The following is a 23,238-nucleotide window of genomic DNA, read 5'->3' on the forward strand; positions in this document are numbered from 1 at the left end:
TTTTTTCAAATATTCATTTGCAATTTTATTATAAAATCTATTATTAATTAGAAACAAGGCGCAGGAATGCGGCCTGTATGAACTCCTGTAACGGAAACAGCAGCGTGTTTGTTGGCTGCAAGAACAGGCCTAAAACGGTTCCTTATCTCCTCACTGCACCCACGTGTTTTCATCGTTGGAGCTGCTCTATCAGAGCTGCAGACGGGCAGGCCTTTTCATTCACGATAAGGAGTCACGGGTGGGTCGTGCAGCCCATCCCCGTCCGTTTAAAATGCAATCCAGCGCCTCTTTACATCAGTCAGTCTGAGGTCCGGCGCTGCCTGATGTCTGGTGTTTCAGAGCAAACACTGTCACATGTGAAGCACCTCTCTAACATTACAAGTTCACTTCTTGAAAAAAGACTTGACATTTTGACCGAGAGGGTGAGTCTGTGCACAAGGAAGGGGGTTCTGAGTCTGTAACCATGGTTACAGGAAGAGGATGAGGAACATTACACATTACTGTGGCTTGTCTGGTTCTTCAGATAAAATGTGGAAGCTGGGGTCTGAAGTTCAGCGCAGCGACTTCCGATGACCACAAAACCTCCAGGACTGATTTATACTTTGCACTCGAATGATCCACTCTTATAGTAACAAGCAGAATCTTTATTTTCATTCCAACATATTTCACTGGTTCCGATGAATTTAAAGAGATATTTTTAATGATTTCATCCAGCACATCAGGGACTTTCTGTGTTTCAGAAAGCTAGCGATTAGGAGAAACAAGATCACAAGCATCAAGGACAAAAAAAAACAACCCAGATATTCAACAGGAATTCAAGCAGCAGCAATCTTAGGGACATTCCTTCAAAATCTCAGGTGGTATTTGGTTCTGCAGTTTGGCATAAGACAAAAGCTTAACAGATGACGGAAACCTGAGATCCCTGTGTGACACGCGGCCTCCTCGCATTAGCTGTGAGCATGGCGGTTATTTTATGACCGAGAAACTGGCCCCTTTAACACCTCTGCTGTTAAAAGTGCCTTAAACTCTCACTGTACAATAGTCGTGCTTTATACTTTCAGCAATGCGCATGTGCTGATAACAGTCAAACGTTTAGCCGATACACCGATTGCAGGCTGCGAAATTGTAAATTCTGGAGAATAACAGAAAAATCCCCTGATGATTCTACTAGTAAGTTGTGGCCAACTTGATTTTTTTTTAAAGAAAAATATCAAAGAAAGGCCCCATGAAGCAGCCGTTTGTCCTGATGCAGCAACATCGAGGCTCTATCAGCTTTGAGGATCAGTGCTTTCCTGTGAACAGAACACGATGTGCTGCACAGAGCCGGCCGAGTCTCACCAACAAGCCAAACAGGGCCGTGTAAAAACAGTTCAATGCCATCAGACGCCAATACCAAGCCAACTGTTTTGACATTTGACATAAAACAAAAAGCTACCAGAGAAAAGACGGAACACAGAAATGCTCAGAATCTTCTGAAACTAAGGAAATTCAACTTCAATGCATGATCAATTTATGAGAAATGCAGTTAAAGGGACATAAAAATCATCAAACAGTGAAGTGTTCACCTGCTGCTGTTGGCTTGGCAAACACTGCGACGCTAATCAATTGACAATTTAAAAAAAAAAGTCTACAAAGCAATCCAGTAAATAACACGTTACACTTCCATGTTAGATTCAGCTGCTTGTTGTAGCTGTAGCTACACTGGTGTTTAGCACACATGTGGGATCTTCTCCTTTAAAGACCTACAAGAAGTCAAACTCCTCTTCAGGACCTCCAGGGGAAACATTTTCAGCAGAGTTTGGGAAACTTAGTCTGGCAACTGCAAAAATCCAATACATGTCCCTCTGGGGGGAAAAAATAAATAAAATAAAATGTAGGAAAATACATGTAAGGAGAAACTTCCATCTTTACCTGTGAAAACTGCATTAAGGACACCAGTGACACACATTTAGGACAACAAAACAAGTACAAACTTAAGTCCAGCCATCTTTTTGTTGACGTGTAAGAAAACAGTTTGCCCCAGAAAAACCAAAGCCACGAATAAATACAGTAGAGTAAATGAACGGAGGGAAACTAGAAGAAAGGGTCAATTTGAAGGAGAGGATCAGCCTACAGTCGTAAGGTAGCTGTAGAAGGTAGAAGATGTGCAGCACTTTTACATGGCTGAGGCACAGAAGTTGTTCTTTGTATGTCACAAACGCCAGGAGGGTTCAGCAAGCACAGCCTCCACCGCCCTCTGGGCCTTGGCCCGGGCCCAGGCCATTGTGGTTGGAGTTGATGGCATTTCCGTCCGTGCTCGTGTTCATCTGCTCACAGATGACGTCCACCAGATGTTCAAACACCTGCTTGACGTTGATGTTTTCCTTGGCGCTGGCTTCGAAGAACAGAAAACCTGGGAGAGGGCAACCACAGGGGATCAGCGGGATTTGGCCACACGATCATTCAGGACTTCTGCACAATCGAGGCTTGTTTACCACGCTCATCCGCCAGCCGTTGGCCGTCCTCTCTGGTTATGAGCCGGTCATCCTCCATGTCACACTTGTTACCCACCAGGATCACCTGAGCATTTTTAGATGAGTAGTGTTGGACCTGTGTCGCCCTGGAAACCATACGTACATTTACAAAGCGGTACACAGCAGCTTACCAACACTATGACACACACCATCCGATCCCTGCACGTCCTCGAAGAAAAAACGTGATCTGATCTGTCTGCTGTGATCTGATCATCATTGAAATGCACAAAAATAAAGACCGTGCCAAACCAGAGTTAAACAAAAATGTTCCATTTCTCTCCAACCATCATATTATACATTTGAGTCAGACCTGTTATTTTCAGATCTGCCTCATTCATAAGTGGCTTGCAGGAAATGTTCTCATTGGATTTGATTGATTTACACATTTTTAGGTTGATGCTGGGAAATTCTGACCCTCCTTTAACACTAAAATATCTACACTTTAGATAGAAGTTAAGAACCCGATTATTGTAACTATCAAAGAAAAAGAGTTAAGTAAAACATAATAGGGGTGGAATTATAGACATTTTCCTTTCAAGCAACAAATCAAACTCTTTGACAAACCTGATATTTAATGGATTTATTTGAATGGTACTGTTTGTAACCCTTGTGCTATCCTAAGCACTTTAAAATTGGGAGTTGGGTCATCTAGACCCACTAGACAGTGCGCTGAACCTTTTTTCTTCAATGCTTTGTGATCTTTATTGGTGTCCATGGATTACATGAAATCCTTTTCACCTTTATCCACCTTTGTCATGGTAGGGAGAACACGTCAACGTAAGGATCGGGTCTTTTGGACCCCATATGATAGCACAAAGGTTAAACAGCACTCTGTTTTCTGCTTCCTGATTGGCTGGAGACCATGTCAATCAATCTCCTCTGTATTGTGTCCCCTATGCAGAATATATTCAGCTGGCCAAATCTATATAAATCTACATTGTGATTAGATCTTTGTTTCCATTCTGTAAAACTGGACTTATTTTTCTATGAACTCCAAGAGTTTAGAGTGAAAAGGTTGGCGTCTGTCAGATAACATCCTCTTCAGCTCATAAAGAAAAAGGTTTCCAGCATCGGAGATCTTCTGCTCACCAGTCCCGCACTGCGTTGAAGGATTCCTGGTTGGTGATGTCATACATGAGCAGGAATCCATCGGCTCCCCTGTAGTAGGCTGTGGTGATGCTTCGATACCGCTCCTGCCCGGCCGTGTCCTGAAAATTCAACCAAGTTCAGCTTTCTCTGCTCCTGTGAGGTCAATTACTACTACACACCACAGAGGGGCAGTATAGCCCATACTACAGCTTTCCGGCTTTGGCAGCAGAGGTGGAGTGAGCTGTCAGGAACTACAATGAACCCTGATGTTTGCTTAAAGATCTGCTGAAGCTCAGAGACACCTGGCAGGTGTTTTACGTCAAACTTACATTATTTTCTCCACCGATCTTTAGCAACACCATTTATGTTTGAGAAGTGTGGAATTCTTTGGAACTATATTCAATTTTCCAAAATGAGTCAAGTAAAACTTAATAAAATACATAAATAAAACATTTTTTAATTATTTGTATCTACTGATTTAAAAGACAGTGGATATCGTCCATACCCCATTGACAGAACTCTGTCAAGAAGAAAATGGCTTTTAGCTCCAGCAGGAGCAGATGCACAATTAACAGATCCTGAAAGTCAATGAAGGTGTGGCCCCTGAGCACTAGAACCTTTCAGCTCCAGTGAATAATCTGTTTAAGCAACGTCCTCGGAATTAAATCGAGGCTCAGTCTAAGGGGAAAGCTCGCTTTCCTGGAAAGTAAAAGGGTGAAATGGGTGGACTGAGTGGCCAGCTTCTACTTTAAATTCCCTGTTGCCTGGTAACCTGTCTGACTCTTCCCACCATGAAGATTCCCCTAATGTTTATAAGGGGAATGAGGACAGGGATGTGCAGGTAGGGCTATTAATGATGACTCAAACCCAAGGCGGCTTTGCTAAACCTTCTTTCGTTTACTGTTTCTGTCTGTCCTTCTGTAATGCAGCCATGCAGATGTGATCAAATATTTGGGAGACAACTAACCAAACAAACAAAAGAAACAGTATCCATGACAGCAGGACGCCTCCCACCAGCAGAAGGCAGGAAGTTTCATCCCAAGCAAAGTCCCACTCCAATCATCTTTTGATCTATTGTCACAGCGTTCCCGGTGGTCTTTTAATTAGGATTATGCAGTTTTTAGCCAAAATATGAATAAAAATGAAAAATTGTGTCGTTTTCTAAGACAGTTTCTGCAGAGGAGGAGGAGTTCATTAGAAATCTACCTCCAAATTGTGGGCAGGACTGTTGGCGCCGTTGGCCCGCCCCTTACACTCCCCTGCTAGCTTACAGCCTCATGTCCTACCCAATCTCTGCACATGCGCAAATATTACGTCACTTCGCGGTTTATGGTCAGGGTTGTGTTTAAATGTTAATAACAATAATAACCTCTTAAAATAATTAAAACATGTTTATAATATTTAGAAAATTAAAAAACTTTGATGTAGAAAAAAAAATGTTAGAGCTCATGACTGCGCGATCCGGCTAAGGACTACAAACGGACCATCGATGTTTTCTTCTTCTTCTGTTTTGTTTAACGGCAGTTTACGCCCAAAGGCAAAAGGATACAGCGCCATCTACTGACACTTTATTAACTCCGTTAACACAGACACGTTATTTACGGCAAAAGCGGCCAACATATAGTAAAAACCATCAAACAGAGAGAAGAACTCCAAGCCTGACAATCTATTACGCATTGTTAAGATTTTCATAATCTGTGATGACAACAATTTACGATTGCTGCACAATGTTGAATTTAGGCAACGTTTTTTGTTTTTTTTCAGCGGAAGCTCTCTGTTGTTGAGGAAAACATAAATTCGCTGTTAAAGGCTCGGACTGGACCAGATCTTTTTAAAATATTTTTTTATTTTAATTTTTTGATAGTAAATTGTAAGGTATACAATCTTGAAATAACAAATTAGTAAGACATATACTAGTTACAGAAGTAAATGTAAATGAAATGACTTAACTTTGGCAAAGTTGGCCACATAGAGTAAAGACGTAGTATTTGCGCATGTGCGGACTGATCGGGTAGCGACACGCCTCACACCCCCCATAAAGCCTACGTAACATTAGCGGTGGAATGAAAACGGCGAGCAATATCAGAGCCGTCCAGCCGTACAGTTTTGATCCGGATTCCAGCTCAGACGAGGAAAACAAAGTTGTACCAGGATCTATTTGTCTATTTGTCTGACAGTGCATGATCAGAATGGGAGCTTGTGGCCCGCCCTGTGTATTTTTCTACGTCACAATAAAATGTTTCAAATGTTATTTTTTTTATCTGCTCCTGATTCACAACAATTTGAATACAGAAAAACTCAGAAATGCAAATTTAAGCTTAATTTTCTTTCTACATGTCCTTTATTGTCAGAAAAATGCCACCAGAAGGTGGAACACAAAGCAGAGGAACGCCCAGCTGCCGGGTTCACGCCAAGTGTGCAGAAGGAGTGTGTGTGTTTGACCAAAACTCATAAACATATTTCCACAAATAGACAGGGGGCATAAAGAACATGAGGACCCATCGTCAGCATAAGCTGCAGATCCATTATGTTTCAGGCCATGTGGTTTTCATGACAGCACCAGAGAGACCTGCAGGTCCACACTGTGCCAGATTAGCTTGTGTCTGCCTGAAACCTGCGGCGCCTTTTCACAGGTTAGAGTAGCACCAGGCTGCTGCCTACGCCCTTGAAACACATCTCTGCCACTGTTGTACGTCAGCATTGTGTCCCCGCCCGATGCTGATGGGGAACTTCCTGTACTTCCTGTACTGCTGTTAGGAAATTCCAGGTTCCTTGGTCATTTAGCAAAACGTCCAAATCAGACTCGCATCAGCTGTTCCTCTGGGGGATAACTCGATTATTGCAGAGCGCTTGCAGTGTGTGGCCTTTATGAGACAAATGTTTGATCAGCCTAGGCCACTGTGTGCTTTGGCGTGGACTTGTTCATCAGCGTTGGTCGCTGTTTGTGTACATGAGGCTCACAGGCTTGGAAGCCCAATCGATCATCTGGCTGAGTCTTTGACAGCAGGATTTATGGTCAGACAACATCAGCGGCTAAAAGAAAACCTGAATATGTCCCAAATAAAACATTTTTTGATGGCAAATCAAAGAAATGACTTTAATTGTCACTTTGATCACATTAACATTTCCTCCTCATAAGTCCAAACACCATCCACAGCGCTCTGCAGGGATGCGCACGCCATTCCAGGGAGGATAAAACACTTCTGAGGCTGAAGGTCAACAACAGCTAAGAGGACACGATTTAAAAGTAAACACAGTTTTCAAGATCCTCTGCTTTAGAGAGAGAGTAGATTTAAGTCTGTAAAAATATGTCACACCTGGAAATAGTTTTAATAAGGATCCAAACTAGAAATTTCCAATGGGAAGGTTCAGCGGGAAATGTCTCCCGAACGCAGCCCGTCTTTTCTTTCTAAGTTCTTGGTCATAACGGCCCTTACGGGGGGATACGGGCGAAAAATGGGCACACCTGCACAAAATATCAAAGTTGTGGACCGCTTGATGAGCCCATGGTGCCAAATTGTTCATTCACACTTTTTCTACGAGCATGCTGCAGGGTACAGATGGTATTAAACACATGTTAAGGCCATGCCACACAGCCACTATGTACATTTTGCGCATTTCTGCACGTATGAAATTTTGGTCTTTCATGACACATGCGTGATATACGTAAATCATAAGGGTTTCTAGTGTTCGTCATTCGTCGATGTGCGCAGATGTCCGTGGAGAGTTTCGGCCGACGGGTCTTCATCAATTCGGTTTAGAGCGGTTCAAACTTTTTGGTGGGTTGAGAATTACACAGTTTATGAGTATTTTACATAGTTTATATGCAATTATTATGTAAATTTTACGCAACTGTGTGTGATTTATTTTCAAGATGCATATGCAAGTCTGTGGCCTTCCTCCACCGTTCCACGAATGTCTTACAGACTTTTCACTCATGTACCAGTGAGGTATAACTTTCATATCACTTTAAAATTATGTAATTGATGCACGAATCCCTTATAAATAACATATAAACGGGGCAATATTCCCACATATTCTACGTTGATTTACGTGTTCTTTGTGTGGTTTATTCGTGATACAGCTGTGAAAAATTCACATAAATACCACAACTTTTCTCCCTTTTTCAACGTATATTTGCATGTGACCAATTTTCATCTGTGCACTGAAAATACTTCACAGTAGACGTATGACAAGCAGGACAATGGTACGTTCCATTTTCATGGCGTCTCTTAAGCTAGCTGTACGAGCCTCAAGGAAACTGCTGGACAGACCTGTAGCCCCTCTTCTCTACGACCCTCCACAGCCCAGACAACCCATGTGGGTCATCCCCCGCATGATACAAATACAGCTTAAAGCTGGTCATTTGATAGTGAGCACTGCCCTGACCAAACCGCGGGGATTGATCCAACAGGTCAGCGAGGTTTTCAGTGAGAGCAGTGTGTAACTCGCAGCTTTAAAAGCCACAATTATGGCAGGAGTTCAACGGCTGATCGTCATCTGGCTGCATCACCTTTGGATCGTTTATGGTTACGTCCACTTTGATCCCAGCAGAGTTCATTGTTTGGTGGACAAGAAAGCACTCCTGAACTCTGGTGCGTACCAAACAAGTGAACCCCACTGGAGACTGTGGGTCTGGTAAAGCCATTTATGGAAGCATTTCCTGTACCATATTGTGTGGGCTGGGATGGATTGTTTAGTATGCTTCAGAGCTGCAGATTTCTGAGATGAGCTACATCCTTCAGAATCTAAAGCCTAAGCACCTTTTCAAGGGTCCTGGAGCTCTACAGATGACAAACCCGAGAACTACAAACTACACAAATGCTTTTTTTTTTGGTTTACTGTGTACAAATGTCCTTCACATCCTTTATTAATAAACATTTAAGGAAATAAATAACAGAATTCCTACTGCAAAATGTTTTTCCTGGTATCTCCAACCTCGGCATCCTTTTGCCGTCCTATTCCTGCTCTCAACGTGTCCAAACCAGCTCCATCAGCTTCCATGAATTTATCTTCCAAACATCTACCACGATCTGTTCCTCTGATGGATTCATTCCTGATCATCTCCATCCTGGTCTCTCCTGAAGAGAACCTCAACATCTTCATCTCTGCTGCCTCCAGCTCTGCCTCCTGTCTCTGCATCAGAGTCTCTCAACCAACCAGATGGCTGCTTCTACAGCTTTCCTTTTATACCGGATGACCCTCTTTAGTCACACGTTACACCGGAAACCTCCCTCCACCCGTTGCAACCTGTGTGCAGATGCCTCTCCACCTCCTTCTCTGGACCCTTAAGCTATGTTCAGCCTGGACCAGGCAACAAGCGACCACTTCCATTGGAAAGTCTATGAAGATGTGCATTTTGGGCTTTTGGGTTTGTAAGTCTGGCATTCATGCGTTGCTACGCAAGTTTTGGTGTCTGTTTTTGTGCTCATCAATCAATCATCTAATCAATCAATGATACTTTATTAGTCCCACAAGGGGAAATTCCTCCATTCGTTCATCTTGTAAACCTGTTTTGTCCCTTTCGGGGTCACGGGGCTGCTGGAGGCTAACCCGGCCACTCATGGGCGAAGGCAGGGGACGCCCTGGACAGGTCGCCAGTCTGTCAAAGCACCACAAATCACACACCCATGCACACTCACACTCACACCTTGGGACTATTTAGAGTTACCAATTGAACTATGAAGCATGTTTTTGAATGGTGGGAGGAAGCCGTAGTCCCCGGAGAAAACCGACGCATGAACAGGGAGAACAAGCAAACACCACACAGAAAGGTCCCCCATTGATGTTCTTCTTCAGGTCCCCCTTGAACTGGGGGCCTTCTGCTGTGAGGCAAAAGCGCTAACCACCTCGCCACCGCGCAGCCCAGTTTTTGTGCACTGCATAGAAGACGTGCGGCCATTGAACGTGCGTTGAAAGTTTAGCCAGAATCAACTTTGACCAATCAGGGACTCAGATTTGATAGTGACGTATGGATGACGTCCTTTCTAATTCACGAAAGTGCCAACTGTTTGAAAATTGATCATGTATCAAAAAAAAATCATAATTGCCTAGCTGGAATTATATGACACCAAGTGAAAGAAAAAAGCGTGGAGCAAGATTTGCTAGATTCAATATTTCGCACCAAGCCTCTTCCAACTGTAAGTCCATGCGCTAGAATCAAGTAGCAACAGCTCAGTGTGAACAGTATCTGCTAAAAGCTTGTTCAAGAACCTGCGTTCAGCACGTTGTTGAACACGCATTTCATCCCTTGTGTGCACATAGCATTACAGCTCACATCCATGTCCTGAACACCTCCAACATCATTCTGTTCAAACCACGGCTCCGAGTGCAGCAGTTAGCATTGGTCTCTTCTACATAGCAGCCACACATGAGGCACTGAAGTTAAGATGTGTTTGCAGGCATGAGAAAGTCCTACCTTCTGCTTTTGCATCACTGAACTTGCATAATGAGGAAACCCACAGAGTCAAAGTCAGACCTCTCACTATGGATGCAGCTTTTACATAAAAGGCTCAGTTTCTTCGTCTTCTTAATCGCATACTTTCCTGTTTTGTTTCTTTAACAAGCAAAGTAAAACTACAGGAAGGCCCGTCTCCTGTTGTTGCTTCCTCTTGTGTATTTATAGCAGGCGGTTTTTCAGGAAATGTCTTATCTTGAATCCACTCACCCATATCTGCAACTTGATCCTCTTCTCGTTGCGGAAAACGGTCTTCACCTTAAAGTCGATGCCCACCGTGCTGACGTAGGCGGGGTTGAAGGAGTCGTCGGCGTAGCGGAAGAGGACCGAGGTTTTGCCCACGCTGCTGTTGCCGATGATCAGCAGCTTGAACATGTGGTTGAAGTCGGGGTCCGCTGTGTCGTTTGGCGTGGGCTGCTGCCGGAGCCGCGGCTCCGTCAATGCCATCTGAAAGACGGGCGAGAAAAATCTCACCAATGAGGAAAAGGTGGAGGCAGGAAACCAACTGATCTGACAACATCTGTGATTGACATGTTCTGAGGTGAACACATGTGTACACACAGCTCAGAGACGTTTCCACTGAAGTTACACGGTTGGGAAAATCTATTGGTCCCAATTAAGTCAATTTGGCTTCATTAAACAATCTAAGATGTTTGGAATAAACTAGATGATAACAATCATAAATCATTAAAAGATTTTGCTTTTTGTGGGCGCTTGAATGAATTGCGTTTCACCTCTAAAACTCAGAAATCTATTCAGATCTTTTGATCTCATATGAATTCACAATCCGATTTCTTTGTACATTTTTATCTCCAAAACCAGTTTGGCTTGGACTTGTGGAAGTTTCCACATAACTACTGATTCCCACTGCACAGACACACAACTGGCCTCTTTGTTATTGTAATGCTAGTACTAAAAGATAAGAGTGAAACAGTTTATTGTCGCTGCACTACATGAACAAGCAGTGAAGTAGAACCAGTCACTTTATATCAACCAGATCTGCATGATGCAAGGAATTTAAGTCTGACTCCGATCATTTTTTGATCTATTTTCAAAGCGTTCCCAGTGGTCTCTTCATTATAATTATTCCGTTTTTTGGCTAAAATCTGAAATTCTGTGTCATTTTCTAGGACGTAGTTTCTGCAGAGCGGCAGGAGGTTATCTAAAATTCACCTCTGAGTTGTGGGCGGGAATATTGGCGTGGCGCTAGCTCCGCATTCCTCTCTGTTTACACTCCCTCCTACTAGCCTACAGCCCCTCACACCTCCAACACATTTCCACAGATAAACAGGAGGATGCATCAGAATGGAGCAGAGCAGGGAGCCTGGAGCTGAAGCCAGTGTATTTTCAAAGTCACAAATATGATCTTTTTCAAACAGGATTGTTTCCGTCTGCTCCTGATTTTCAATGATTTGAATAAAGAAATAGTAAATGCCACAAGAACATGTTAAAAACACCATTTACATCAGAGTGGGTCTTTGAATTCAATTAAAAGAAAAACAATAAATGTTTTTCACTTCATCCATAGACCTGCAGATTAACACAGCACTAAACAAACTATCATTTCAATAAATTATTGATTTACTTCAACAAAGCACCTTTCAACTCAAACCGATATAAGAAAGATGAAAGGTATTTTAGTGACTATAAGACTTTGGCCTCCAGCCTTCGTGCAGTGTCTTTTCTGACCACCCCTTGTGCTATCTTGTGGGGTCCAAATGACCCCACCCTTACATTGACGTGTTCTCCCTACCATGACAAAGGTGGATAAAGGTGGAAAGATTTCATGTAATCCATGGACACCAGTGAAGATCACAAATCATTGAAGAAAAAAAAGGTACAGCGCACTGTCTGGTGGGGTCCAGATGACCCAACTACCAACGTTAACGTGCCGTATTGCTTGAAAATGTTGGTCTGCCTAGTAATGTGGAAAGTCCTTCAGTAGTTTTTAGCACAAGGGCTACTAGAGGTTTCTTTTGATGAAGTTTTCAAAGGAAGACTAGTTTCTATCCAGAAAAAAAAAGATTGTTATGTAGAAAATATTCTGGGTGGCCCTCAGTCTTCCTGCTCCGCCCCATTCTGATGCTTCCACCTGCAGACAAATAGATCCATGAACGTCTTTGTTTTCCTCGTCTGAGCTGGAATCTGGATCTAAACTGTTTGGCTGAATAGCTTTCATATTGCTCGCCGTTTTTGTTGCACCGCTAATGTTAAGGTTGGGGGTGTGAGGGGGCTGTAAGCTAGCGGAACAGAGGCTATGTCTGAATTCCTTCCCTACTCCCTGACTACAAAAGACAGGACTCTAATGCATTTTAAAAGCATTTCTGACACCGTGCTCACTACCTTTTTTCTTTTTAAAGGCAAATATGACATTACAGATTTCATGAATACCTAATAATTATGATCATTTTACGACGACGATTTATCCACATTGTTCTGCTGATGAAAACCTCAGATGGTTTAGAAAATAACATTAAAATACATCTAATTCACAAAAATTGTTCAAACCCAATGCATTGTGGTCTATATCTAATGAGGCATCGACACACTGGTTTCTCGCAGAGACTTCTGGGAAATTTCTAGGGCACTCGTTTTTAGAATTGTAGATTCGGACAGCACTACAAAGTGGTGAGTACTATAGTGCACTATGTAGCGAGTAGTGAAGGAATTTGGAGGTGTTCAGAGGTGGGGGCGGGGTTGCTCTGAGCCAATGGTCCCGCCCACATTTCTAATGAACTCCTGCCGCTCTGCAGAAACTATCTCCAAGAAAACCATTCAGTTGTTTCTTTTATTTTTCAGATTTTGACTAAAAACGGCATAATCTTAATTGAAGCACCACTGGGAACACTTTGAAAATCGATCAAAACTGTACTTTTGGGGAAAAACTTCAAATGTTGTCAGTGAGATGCTGCAGCCTTTCTACACGGCGTTCTGTCCTTTGGGTGCCGGAGTGGTTGACCTGCTTCACCGTCAAACCCAGCGGGTGGAGAAGAGCCGCTGGTTAAGTCTGGGTTTAAAAACGAGGAGAGTAGCTCCTCTTTTAGCTCGGCCCTGCCAGCTTCCATCGGATGGGACTCATCTCCGTGGAGACCAGAGCAGGACTCGGCGGTTAGTTTGTGCAGCTCTTGGGGAGGTGGGGCTGGAGACATGCATCTCACTATTCTAAAAAGCCAGGGAAACGTCGTTAATGAGGAGGTGAGAATGCTCCTTTTTATGAGTAGGAGTGGTAAAAGTGGGGCTTGCAGGCATCGCTGCTAGTGACATTTTTTTATACGATGCCTTTTTGAACACGTACATCTCCACAGCCCTGCATGCATTCCTGCTCACACTCGTTTATTTTGAAAGCATTTCCTTTCAGGTCCGTCCCACGTCGGCCTGCCCCGTCTTGTGCTGGTGTTGAAACTCTGCCTACTAGCTGTAGAAGAAATAGCAGAAGGCGGTTTCACAATTTTTTTTTAAAGAAAAGTTTGCTTCAAATAGCTGGGAGCACCTAAAAATATGTTCAACCATGTGAGGATTTCAGATGTCGGGTGTTGCAACCCCGGATGTCTTTAGGTGAAGACGTTCTGCAGGCTAAACGTTAGAAAATCGATTTGGATGAAGCTACTTTTGCGTTTTTGAAATGTCTTCAGTGAGGTTTCCATCATCATCCTCATCATCATCCTCATCATCTTCACTCATCTTTGAAGGGATTGACCTCCCTGTCAGCCATTGAGCAGACAGAAGAGCGATGCTGACTGACAGCAGCATCACTCAAGGACCATTCTGTTGACGTGACGTCACTGATGTGACAACCTCAGGTCTCACAGCTGCCAGTTTCACGAGCCAGCAAACTGGAAGTGATCGGTTCTCAGCTGTCACATCTGATGCGTGAAATGATGCAGATAAAAAATAAACTAAAAGAACCCCCCCCCCCCCCCAAAAAAAAAAAAAAAAAACACACACAGCTACTAGCAGTTTAAGTTCGTTTAAATGCTGAGTAAAGACGGGAAGGAACTGACTGACTGACTGAAAAACCAACCTTCAACGGGTTTCAGGCCGCCTGGCTCCTGCGGGTTCTCCGTGCGTGAGCGGTGCGGGCCAAACGAGCCTCCCTTCCGGCTCCACGCGCGGCGGCTGACTGCCCCCCTTTTCCGGGAAAAAAAGGTCTGCTTCCACCCGCCCCGTCGTTGGCGCTCCGCGGCCGCTGCGTCGCTGGGCTGCTCCTGCGCGGGACTGACCCACCGCGGGTACCGGAGCGCGAGGGAGGCGGAGGAGCGCCGGCCCCGCCGCGCGCGACGCGACGCCCATTTGGCACTTGCTGCTGCAGGTGAAGTTTTTTAAATCCAAAAACAAACAAACACAAATGTACAACCTAGAAGCTGACGACCCCATCGGATAAAGTTACTTTTGAGCGCATTCCCAGTTTGAAATCTATCTTGCTCTTAAGTTCTGAGTTTTTTCTGTTTTTGACCGAAATATCTATAAAGAATCTTCAGGATTCTTCTCCTTGGTTCCTCTTATTAGACAACAAACACAGAAACTAAAGAAAAAACCCGAAGAATCTACAGCAGCCAAAAACGAACGTAACTATTTATTTAAATTTAAATTTGACTTTACAGCAAAAAAAAGTAAAATCTAAAAATAACCCAGCTTGTTTTTAACCCAAGTCTGACGTTAGGGACAAGTCTTTTACTGGGTTGTTTTAACTCAACACAAAGAAGAATACAAAAAATTGGGTTTAAATGGAAACCTATATAATTGAAAAAATCAACATTGCTTCATAAAGTAACCCAAAATATAACCTAAGATAAATAACCCAAGAAGAGGGTCAAAGAGTGTGGTAGTTTGCCCCTAAAAATGTAAGCTTTAGTACTGCTGTTTTAAATATTACATTTGTTAAATCCATTGAAATTCTGCTCCAATTATGTGTAAATGCCAATGTCTAGGTTTTATGTGCAGATGAAATAATCTGCAATTATGCTGCTGTTTGCTTCTTATCATGCAGACCCACCTTTTCATATTAGAAATTATTGAATGAAGGGGCTTGGAGCCAGATCATACTATATTTAACGTTTGCCACACATATGGTTCCCTAACTAACACCCGCTCACATCTTAAATCTGCCTCCTCTAAGCTGCTGACGAATGGCTTTCCTCATCAGGAAGGCTGACACTTCCTTTAGCGCCTTACTTCCTCGTGTTTCCACCCACGCGCCCCATGCTGCCTATTCTCACCAGCTTCAGATGTCTTCCCTTATCTCAAAGTATGGTGTTCCAAACATCCTTTTTCTTTACTGAGTAATTCTAGCGTTGGACCCTTTCAAACATGTCTGGAACAAGCAAACATGGTGGCTGACATTTCTCCTTCATGCCTGGAACAGCTGAGTGGATAAACTTGTTCTCTGGTTAAACACTGTTCACTTCCTGATGCCACAGTCTCAGAGAACCTTGTAGAATCTGCTCAACCCTCTGACAGTCCCCAGAAAATCAGAAAATCAGGCTTCCTGACAAGCAACTTTAGTGTATGTGACCCTGCAAGGTGCCCTGTCGTGCAACATTTTTGTTTTTTGACTACATAATCCTATCAAGGAACACATGGGCAGGTTCAAAGGGGATGCATACATTTACATTTGAGAACATTTATTTGCTTTTCATATTGAAATGACCCCTCATTACAATTTATAAGTTGAAAGGGGAACTGAGGCCCCCTGATCCTGCAGCTGGCCAGTAAAGCCGTCCTACCAAAGCCCGGATGTGCATCACCGGTAACCGAATTCAAACTTGCCTGCATTTACTGAGTTTATATTTAAAATATAAACGCTATTAAATCCCATAATCTTGTAAAAATTCTACAGTGCTGACAAGAATGACGGTACAATAATTTCAAATAAACTCCAACACGGCCTGCAGTGTCAACACGAAATGACATTGAAAAGCTTGAAAATCCTGTCTAAACACTGACCCCTGCCGGAGATACGAGGAAACTGCAGGCTGGGTTTCACTGTTTAAACAACTTTATTGAACAAAAAACATTGAAAATCCATCTTACTATTTGAAATGTATTTTGAAAAATAAAATAAAAACCACAAAATGAATTCAAAATATAGAAATATGAAGAAATATCTCATGCCAGCTTGTTCAAATTTTACTTGCATTTCATAAACCTAAACTCAAACTTTAAACACACTATGCAATTCCTTAGTTTACAATTCTGGCCTTCCGGTACAGAATTTTGAGCTGTTAAAAGGGTTGGGATGTTCTAAATGGTGGACAGATTCAGGGCTGTGTAGATCAGATTAGTAGTGGTGCAGATGAACCCTAAGACGTTGCAGAGGCTGGACAGCCCGTGGTAGCGGCCAAACGAGCTCTTGTAAGCCCTGTACTTGGGGTCCTGCTCTCTGAGCTTGGCATACTCCTCCCTCTGGCTGCTCAGGCCCACCTGGTTCCCCAAGCCGTGTTCCTCCTCCACCGCTCTCATCTGGAACATCACTTCAGTGGCTGCGGGGCCGAACCACTGGGCGTTCAGGCCTGCCGTGATGAGTGACACAAAGAAAAGAAGAATCTGGGAAAAGAAGACGCAGAGGTGCTGGTCAGTTTCAGACTTGTTATTGCATTTCCCCAAAAAACAAAACATCTAATGTGATGGTTGACCTGCACGCTTTCATGCCAGTCCAGCAGCTCTCTGGGGTGGTACACGGCGTACACAGCCAGGCTGACAAAGTTACAGCCCAGCAGGCAGTAGAAGTACACAGGAAAGAGCTTACTCTGCACCAGGCCAAAGGTGTGTCGAGTCACCTGCGTCACCAAAACAAAACCTGCAGGAACAGACAAAAAATATCAGAGAGAGCCCTGAACATCCAGCAGCCTCGGCTCCTGCGATGCTGCTCTCCTACCGGCAATGAAGGAGACCCAGACCTGCATCCCCCAGGTGAAGGAGAGCACCAGCAGGTGGAAAACTTTGACCAAGTCTGTGGGTTCCCCCTCGGTTGCCATGGTGTCATCCTAAAACAGCAAAAAAAGTCTGCAGTAACCGTAGAAATTCTAACTTCAGTCATGCAGAGGGGATAGTCAAATAAAATAATCATCCATTTGTTTACTTTATCTGCAATTTGTAAAAATTAAAGTCGAGCAAAATTGATAAAAATCGAATTTTATGAAGCTTTGATACTCTTATAGTTAGAGCTAGAGATAAAAAGATTAATTAAATGTTCAATTGTGGTTTGAAAGATAAAAATACAGATGCAAAAATTTTTTTCATCTGACTATTGGCTTTTTCCCCCCTATTTACTTTTGTGCAATTTAAAACACTATTGATGCAAAAGAAATGTGGCATAACAATGACGTCATGATTTAAATTTCTCATTTAGCTATTCATATACAATCTAGCAACACATAAAGAAGTTTGAATAAAACTCTAAAATTTCCCACATGTGGACTGACCGGAAGTGTTCTGAAGATTTTCAAAATAAGTTATTTCTTACACATACTCACTGCTCCCTAAAGAATCAAAAAACAAATAAATAAATCCCATCGAATTAAAGACATGTTTTTAATTTAACTGTGAATATACTCCTTTTGTATTTTCCTAATTATATAACCCACTAAAACATAAAACGTCCACAGAGAGAGATAAGCAGGCACGAGGCTCGCGTGCAGTTGACCTGATAAAACCCCACGGAGAGATAAGACAGAGCGGGAAATGCCGTTACGGTTTCATGCAAGGAAATGTATTTTTTTTTTAAAGCCACCTTTCAAAGTCAGAAGAAAAAATAATACAAGCATAACTTATATGTTCGCCTCTACACAGCAATTACACTAACAGTCCCGACGAGAAGCTAACGAGTTTAGCTAGAAGAAGTAATGACATTTCTGCAGCAATTATGGCTTCATTTCTAAATTAATTGAGGAAATTATGACCGTGACACGAAAAAACAACAACTTTAAGTTCTATTTGCTTACGTTTTTGGGACGTTGACCTGTTTTTCAACGCAGTCCGACCGCAAGTTGAGACGTAGAGCAGAGACTTCCTCATTTCGTCATTGGACTCTGACCAAAAGACCCGCCCCCTTGGCAGAAACGGACCAATCGGAGGCGTTAAATGAAAAACCCGTTTGTTACACGTTTGCTGATTGGTTCAATTGTCATGTTTACTTTTTCAACCCCTGCTCTCGTTTCACACAGATGTTATAAATTAATGAATATACATTTTGTTGTTTATGGATTGCAAATACAAATGTACTACAAATACACAAAAATTTGTTGCAAATAGCATTATTATTCTGCATTTCAAAATGGAAACTTGTATAATCCTTTAATTATCTACTTTTAAACATTTTAATTTTAAATACATGCATTAAAATTGACGTAATGACTCATTAAGTTTCTCCTGTAAATTGCCCAACACCTGTGGCTGGGTGAAACAAAAAATTGCTGATATAAAATACGCTGATATTTCCAATCATGTTAGTATAAATAAAGTTAATGTGAGAATTAGTTCTTTAAGAATCTATGATTCTCCAGGAACTCTTGGGCGGTCACGCCTGCTTTCGGACACTTATCAACCCATAACAGTCTGCTGATATTCACATCATTTAGAGGTTCTTAGAAAAAATGAGGGACAAGGCGATCAGCCGCACGAGACAATAAAGATGGAGTACACGGTCCACTCAAAGTCCTCAGGCTCAGTACCTGCTTTGGGTGTTAAAGGCCTTGCTGACAGAGGGCTCAGCCAGACGTTCCAGCAGACGCTCATGTTGGAGTCGGCCAAGTCTTTCCAGCCTCCTCCCACACCAGCGAATCCAACTGTCGTTGTTAAAGTCCCACAATAGACTCCCCTGTGGAGGCGTTTTCCCGGACCCATCTGAGAGACTCTAGAAAGGCTGTAGGTACTTGGAATTGTTGTTTGGCCCGTGAGCTGAAACCACAAACAGAGACCTATACCCCACCCAAAAGCACAGCTACACAACCCTCTCATCAAGAGGCATAAAATCTAACCCTTGGTGGGCGAGCTGGGGGCTCATGACTAAGCCCACCCTGCTACTTCTCACCATGAGCAACTCCAGATTGGTGGAGAGTCCAACCCCACAGGAAGGGTTGAGTTTCAGAACTGTGCATAGAGGTGAGCCTCAGGCTGGCTCCAGAACACAACTTTATCAAATAAAAATTAAAGGTTAAAGGATCAGCATTTCTTCTTTATATTAAAACTAGATTAAAAACGTTTAATCTAGCCACAGGGGTTGCAAGCCAGTTGCCTCTGTGCCGGTCCCAAGCCCGGATAAATAGAGAGGGTTGCGTCAGGAAGGGCATCCGGCGTAAAAATTGCCAAAATAACCATGCGAATCATCCACAACACTTTTGACATACCGGATCGGTCGAGGCCCGGGTTAACAACGACCGCCACCGATGCTGTTAACCTACAGGGTGTCGGTGGAAATTTGACTACTGTTGGTCGAAGAAAGAGGGGAGGCAGAAGGGTCCGTGGCCAGAGAGAGAAGGGAAAAGGCAGGAACATAGGTTTGAGAATAGGGACTCTTAACGTTGGCACAATGACAGGGAAAGGCAGAGAGCTGGCAGACATGATGGAGAGAAGGAAGGTAGATGTACTGTGTGTGCAGGAGACAAGGTGGAAGGGCAGCAAGGCACGTAGTATTGGAGGAGGATACAAACTGTTCTATCATGGTGTTGATAGGAAGAGAAACGGGGTAGGTGTGATTCTGAAGGGGGAGTTTGTAAACAGTGTTCTAGAGGTGAAAAGAGTCTCAGACAGGATGATGAGCCTAAAGTTAGAAATTGAAGGGGTGATGGTGAATGTAGTCAGTGGGTATGCGCCACAGGTTGGCTGTGAGTTAGAAGTGAAGGAGAGATTCTGGAGTGAGTTGGATGAGGTCATAGAGAGTTTTCCCAGAGGAGAGAGAGTTGTTATTGGAGCAGACTTTAATGGGCATGTTGGTGAGGGCAACAGAGGTGATGAGGAGGTGATGGGCAGGTTTGGTGTGAAGGAAAGGAATCTGGAGGGACAGATGGTGGTGGACTTTGCGAAGAGGATGGAAATGGCTGTAGTCAACACTTACTTCCAGAAGAGAGAGGAACATAGAGTGACATACAGAAGTGGAGGTAGGAGTACTCAGGTGGACTACATCCTATGTAGACGAGGTCATTTGAGAGAGGTTAATGACTGCAAAGTGGTGGTAGGAGAGAGTGTAGCCAAACAGCACCGCATGGTGGTGTGTAAGATGACTCTGGAGGTCAGGAAGAAGAAGAGAGGGAAAACAGAAAAGAAGACCAAGTGGTGGAAGCTACAGAATGAAGAAACTTGTGAGGAATTTAGGCAGAAGTTGAGACAGGTGCTGGGTGGTCAGGATGAGCTTCCAGAGGACTGGGAAACTACAGCAGAGATTATCAGGGAAACAGGTAGGAAGGTGCTAGGTGTGTCATCTGGAAAGAGGAAAGACGGTAAAGAGACTTGGTGGTGGAATGAGGAAGTACGGGAATGCGTCCAGAGGAAGAGGTTGGCTAAAAGGAAGTGGGATGTAGAAAGGACTGAGGAAGGTAGACAGGAGTACAAGGAAGCGCAGCGTAGAGTGAAGAGAGAGGTGGCAAAGGCCAAACAGAAAGCTTACGATGAGCTATATGACAGGTTAGACACAAAGGAAGGAGAGAAGGACTTGTTCAGGCTAGCCAGACAGAGAGACAGAGATGGGAAGGACGTGCAACAGATAAGGGTGATTAAGGACAGAGACGGAAAGGTGCTAACAACCCAGGAGAGTGTACAGAAAAGATGGAAGGAGTATTTTGAGGAGCTGATGAACGTGGAAAATGACAGGGAAAGAAGGGAGGAAGATGTGGTTGTTGTGGAGCAGGAAGTAGCAGAGATTGGAAAGGATGAGGTTAGGAAGGCTCTGAAAAGGATGAAGAGCGGAAAGGCCGTTGGTCCTGATGACGTACCTGTGGAGGTATGGAAGTGCTTAGGAGAGTCAGCAGTGGAATTTCTAACAAGGTTGTTCAATAGGATTTTAGAGAGTGAGAAGATGCCTGAGGAATGGAGGAGAAGCGTTCTGGTTCCGATCTTTAAGAACAAGGGTGACACGCAGAACTGCAGCAACTATAGAGGAATAAAGTTGATGAGTCACACAATGAAGCTGTGGGAAAGAGTAGTGGAAGCCAGGCTTAGGAAAGAGGTGGAGATTTGTGAGCAGCAGTATGGTTTCATGCCCCGTAAGAGCACCACTGATGCCATTTTTGCTTTGAGAATGTTGATGGAAAAGTACAGAGAAGGTCAGAAGGAGCTGCATTGTGTGTTTGTAGATTTAGAGAAGGCGTATGACAGGGTGCCGAGGGAGGAGCTGTGGTACTGTATGAGGTCGTCTGGAGTGGCAGAGAAGTATGTCAGAGTAGTTCAGGACATGTATGAGAGAAGTATGACGGTGGTGAGATGTGCTGTAGGTCAGACAGAGGAGTTCAAGGTGGAGGTGGGACTACACCAAGGATCAGCTTTGAGTCCTTTTTTGTTTGCTATGCTGATGGACAGGCTGACAGACGAGGTAAGACAGGAATCTCCCTGGACAATGATGTTTGCGGATGACATTGTAATTTGCAGTGAGAGTAGAGAGCAGGTGGAGGAACAGCTAGAGAGGTGGAGGTTAGCTCTGGAAAGAAGAGGCATGAAGGTCAGTCGTAGTAAGACAGAATACATGTGTCTGAACGAGAGGGATCAAGGTAGAAGCGTTAGGTTACAGGGGGCTGAGGTGAAGAAGGTGCAGGAGTTTAAGTACTTGGGGTCAACAGTTCAGTGTGATGGGGATTGTGGAAAAGAGGTGAAGAGGCGAGTGCAGGCAGGTTGGAGCGGGTGGAGGAAAGTGTCAGGAGTGTTGTGTGACAGAAGAGTGTCAGCAAGACTCAAAGGAAAGGTGTACAAGACAGTGGTGAGACCAGCTCTGCTCTATGGGTTAGAGACGGTAGCAGTGAGACAGAGACAAGAGGCTGAGATGGAGGTAGCGGAGATGAAGATGTTGAGGTTCTCCTTAGGAGTGACCAGGTTAGACAGGATAAGGAACGAGTACATCAGAGGGACGGCTCATGTTGCCTGTGTTAGCGACAAAGTCAGAGAAGCCAGACTGAGATGGTTTGGACATGTTCAGAGGAGGGATAGTGGATATATTGGTAGAAGGATGTTGGAGATGGAGCTGCCTGGCAGGAGGGCAAGAGGACGGCCAAAGAGGAGATACATGGATGTCTTAACAGAGGACATGAAGTTGGCTAATGTTAGGGTAGAAGATGTCCATGATAGAGTGAGGTGGAAAAGGATGATTCGCTGTGGCGACCCCTGATGGGAAAAGCCGAAAGAGAAAGAAGAAGATTAAAAACGTTTTTTCAGCTTTATACAGAAATATAATACCATTGGCAGAGAAAACTTCTTAAAACACAGTTTTAACAAGTATTCACTTTAAAATTTCCTGTAATTTCACAACAAAGACTCTGAAAACTGCATTTGCCACAGGATATTTCATTAAAATTAAGGAGTCGCCTAGAACTGGTGATCAGAAGAAGAACATGGGAAAGACAAATAAATGTATTCAGAAATTGATTATAGGCCCCTTTACAAACATAAATGTCATTTTTTTAAGCAAGGAGCATGTTTTCTTTTTGCATTTCCTAAAATGACTTTTTTTTTGCTACAGGCTAAGAATTGAAGGCTTAAATTTAAGTCTGGAGTTTAACCACCTCCTCTTTTGGAAATCAGTTTACCTAAAAATAGTATAAAGTAAGTTATAAGAATTAAATCTTAGCCCTGGTGCTATCTTGAGGGGTCCAGATGACCCCACCCTACCATGACACAGGTGGATAAAGGTGAAGAGGATTTCATGGACACCAAAAAAGGTTCAGCACACCGTCTTGTGCCTTGGAGGCACGTTAACGTTGGGAGTGGGGTCATCTGGACCCCACAAGAGAGCACAAGGGTTAAAGAGTGAGATATTAGCCAGCATGCTTTCACCAGCAGCTAAAAGAAAGAGAACAAGGAGTTCAGTGTTCACAGGTAATGCTGACATGTCCACTACGGGACGTGAAGAAGGCCCCTTGACTCCTTGCCAGGTTCCGAAGAGAGCTCTTCTCAACATTTTGGACATAGTCATTGTGGAGATGGAGACAAGATTTTCCAAAAGCAATCTCGAGCTCATGACAGCAGTTAATTGTCTTCGAC

At 43.5% G+C, this 23,238-nt stretch overlaps 2 protein-coding genes across 2 annotated transcripts; both read right to left on the minus strand.

Moving 5' to 3' along the window:
• Nucleotides 1-629: 629 nt before the first annotated feature.
• rab3db (RAB3D, member RAS oncogene family, b) lies at nt 630-14,350 on the minus strand. Its single transcript, XM_023957759.2, has 5 exons — nt 14,081-14,350; nt 10,270-10,506; nt 3,603-3,721; nt 2,475-2,599; nt 630-2,392 (listed from the first exon to the last, which is right to left on the minus strand). The coding sequence occupies exons 2-5, from the start codon at nt 10,504-10,506 to the stop codon at nt 2,211-2,213; spliced, it is 663 nt and encodes a 220-aa protein (XP_023813527.1). The 5' UTR covers nt 14,081-14,350; the 3' UTR covers nt 630-2,210.
• Nucleotides 14,351-16,036: 1,686 nt separating this feature from the next.
• Nucleotides 16,037-22,391, minus strand: tmem205 (transmembrane protein 205). Its single transcript, XM_020699553.3, has 5 exons — nt 18,729-22,391; nt 18,000-18,106; nt 16,934-17,042; nt 16,692-16,855; nt 16,037-16,602 (listed from the first exon to the last, which is right to left on the minus strand). Exons 3-5 carry the CDS (start codon nt 17,031-17,033, stop codon nt 16,300-16,302), a joined length of 567 nt encoding a protein of 188 aa, XP_020555212.1. The 5' UTR covers nt 17,034-17,042; nt 18,000-18,106; nt 18,729-22,391; the 3' UTR covers nt 16,037-16,299.
• Nucleotides 22,392-23,238: the final 847 nt, after the last annotated feature.

Source organism: Oryzias latipes, chromosome 8 (genome assembly GCF_053564925.1).
Source record: "Oryzias latipes strain Hd-rR chromosome 8, Olatipes_Hd-rR_3.1".
Classification (NCBI taxonomy): domain Eukaryota; kingdom Metazoa; phylum Chordata; class Actinopteri; order Beloniformes; family Adrianichthyidae; genus Oryzias; species Oryzias latipes.

What these genes read in the sequence shown, in the direction of transcription:
- rab3db (XM_023957759.2), bottom strand. Translation starts at nt 10,506, where the DNA reads ATGGCATTGACGGAGCCGCGGCTCCGGCAGCAGCCCACGCCAAACGAC. An exon ending in GGATCAAGTTGCAGATATGG is followed by an intron (nt 3,722 to 10,269) that starts GTGAGTGGATTC and finishes TTGAATTTTCAG; the next exon opens with GACACGGCCGGGCAGGAGCG. An exon ending in TTCAACGCAGTGCGGGACTG is followed by an intron (nt 2,600 to 3,602) that starts GTGAGCAGAAGA and finishes TATGGTTTCCAG; the next exon opens with GGCGACACAGGTCCAACACT.
- tmem205 (XM_020699553.3), bottom strand. Translation starts at nt 17,033, where the DNA reads ATGGCAACCGAGGGGGAACCCACAGACTTGGTCAAAGTTTTCCACCTG. An exon ending in CTGGGTCTCCTTCATTGCCG is followed by an intron (nt 16,856 to 16,933) that starts GTAGGAGAGCAG and finishes CTGTTCCTGCAG; the next exon opens with GTTTTGTTTTGGTGACGCAG. An exon ending in ACTGGCATGAAAGCGTGCAG is followed by an intron (nt 16,603 to 16,691) that starts GTCAACCATCAC and finishes TTCTTTTCCCAG; the next exon opens with ATTCTTCTTTTCTTTGTGTC.